This window comes from Cyprinodon variegatus, unplaced genomic scaffold (assembly GCF_000732505.1).
Source record: "Cyprinodon variegatus isolate N-32 unplaced genomic scaffold, C_variegatus-1.0 Scaffold120, whole genome shotgun sequence".
Lineage (NCBI taxonomy): Eukaryota > Metazoa > Chordata > Actinopteri > Cyprinodontiformes > Cyprinodontidae > Cyprinodon > Cyprinodon variegatus.
Window position 1 is genome coordinate 43276 of NW_015150573.1, and position 1515 is coordinate 44790.

General features: G+C 40.4%; 1 protein-coding gene across 2 annotated transcripts in view; it reads right to left on the reverse strand.

Annotated features, from left to right (window-relative positions):
- Positions 1–1515, reverse strand: part of armc4 (armadillo repeat containing 4) — a 19917-nt gene that overhangs the window by 6928 nt on the left and 11474 nt on the right. For both annotated transcript variants that reach the window (XM_015375532.1, XM_015375531.1), the window contains exons 7-8: positions 695–875; positions 551–612 (exon numbers count right to left, since the gene is read on the reverse strand). In XM_015375532.1, coding sequence (XP_015231018.1) covers positions 551–612; positions 695–875 — 243 coding nt within the window. The remainder of the gene's footprint in view (positions 1–550; positions 613–694; positions 876–1515) is intronic.

Genomic DNA, 1515 nt, shown 5'->3' on the forward strand with positions numbered 1-1515 from the left:
ATTTTGCAGCGTTTTCATGCATTCGTGTGGACGATCACATTTATTTTATGTCTCCGTCTTTAGCTCTTCTAGTCTGTAACAGGTTTGTAAAAGCAATGAGGCTCAGATGGAAACTCCACAATACTGTGCAGCCAAACAGGCTGAGGTTAAATGAAGAGAGAAAAGCCACCGCTCTGGACTCTGGTTCTCTGGGTTTTCCCACCATAGAGGGTTGGACGGGGCAGGGCTTTAGGCTCAGTGACCACATGGCTACAGTAAAACATGGAGAATAAAACCACAGCCATATTTAACACAGCAGCTACAATAAAGACAGCTTTTTAAAGCTGTGATTAGGCTGAGGATGAAAGAGACGCCTACCTGCAAAAAAAACTGAAAAACTCCAGCCCATGACGTCTCATGAGACATCAACAAAGGGCCCAGAATAAGTTTAAGCTGAGTCTCTGATGATGGTAAATAAGCCACTGATCACATTTTACCAGGCGGCTCATATGAAACTACTGGAAATGGAAAGACAGGAAAGATAACATTGAACAGGAAGAGGCAAACTTACTCCACGTTGTCCTTAACTGTGGCACAAGCTCCCACAGCCTTGGCTACATTCACAAGCAGAGCCTGGTTAAATGACAGAGAACACATGCATGGATCAATGGAGGGACTTTGACCAAGAACTACAATAAGAAGCAACATAACATACCTGGTTTGTTCCTTTGAGCAGATTAATGAGGATCTTGATGCTCCCACCCCTGCAGATGGTTGTTGTGTTAGCTGGTATCTGAGCAAACTGTCCCAGAGCTCCCACTACATTGACCAGAACCTCTTCAGGCTGATCAGTAAGCAGACCAATCAGGATCTGCAGAACGTTGTTCTCTTGAAAGCTTTGAGGAACAACAACAAGAAGAGAAGCATTCATTCTAATATAATTACCCTGGTTTGATTCATTTATTTCAGAAACTTGTCAAATAAAGATTAAGTATCAATTGAAGAGATTCATTTGCTTTTAAGAGGGAACGAAAAACTGTAAAACAAAACTTTAATAAACAATCTTAATGATCAGGTTCAGTATATCTGACTCATTTGTGTCTCGAAAATGTGTCCAAAGCTACGTCAGAGTAAAGCTAAAGTTCAAAGATGTCTGCAGGACAGACAGACCAAGCATGTCTGAAAACATCAGGATTTATTCTGCTTCAACAGAAGAGCCAAAGTGGGCTGACCTCAGGTCAGTGAGACCCAGTGAATCTAGCAGCTCACAACATCTTGGCATCCTAACAATAGTATGTTTTTATTTTTACATAAACAAACTTTATATGATGAAGGGATACAATGTCTAAAATCAGTAATTATGATGTGGCAACGGTCATCAGGTGTCTGGGTCAAAGAAAAAAAAAAAAAAAAAAAAAAGAAAGGACTTCACGTCCCAATTTGAAGAGGCATAAGCTAATATACTTCTACTTTAGCTGCGCAGCCTTCAACACCAGAGAAGAAAAACATCTAACATTTAATCACAAAATAAGGAGC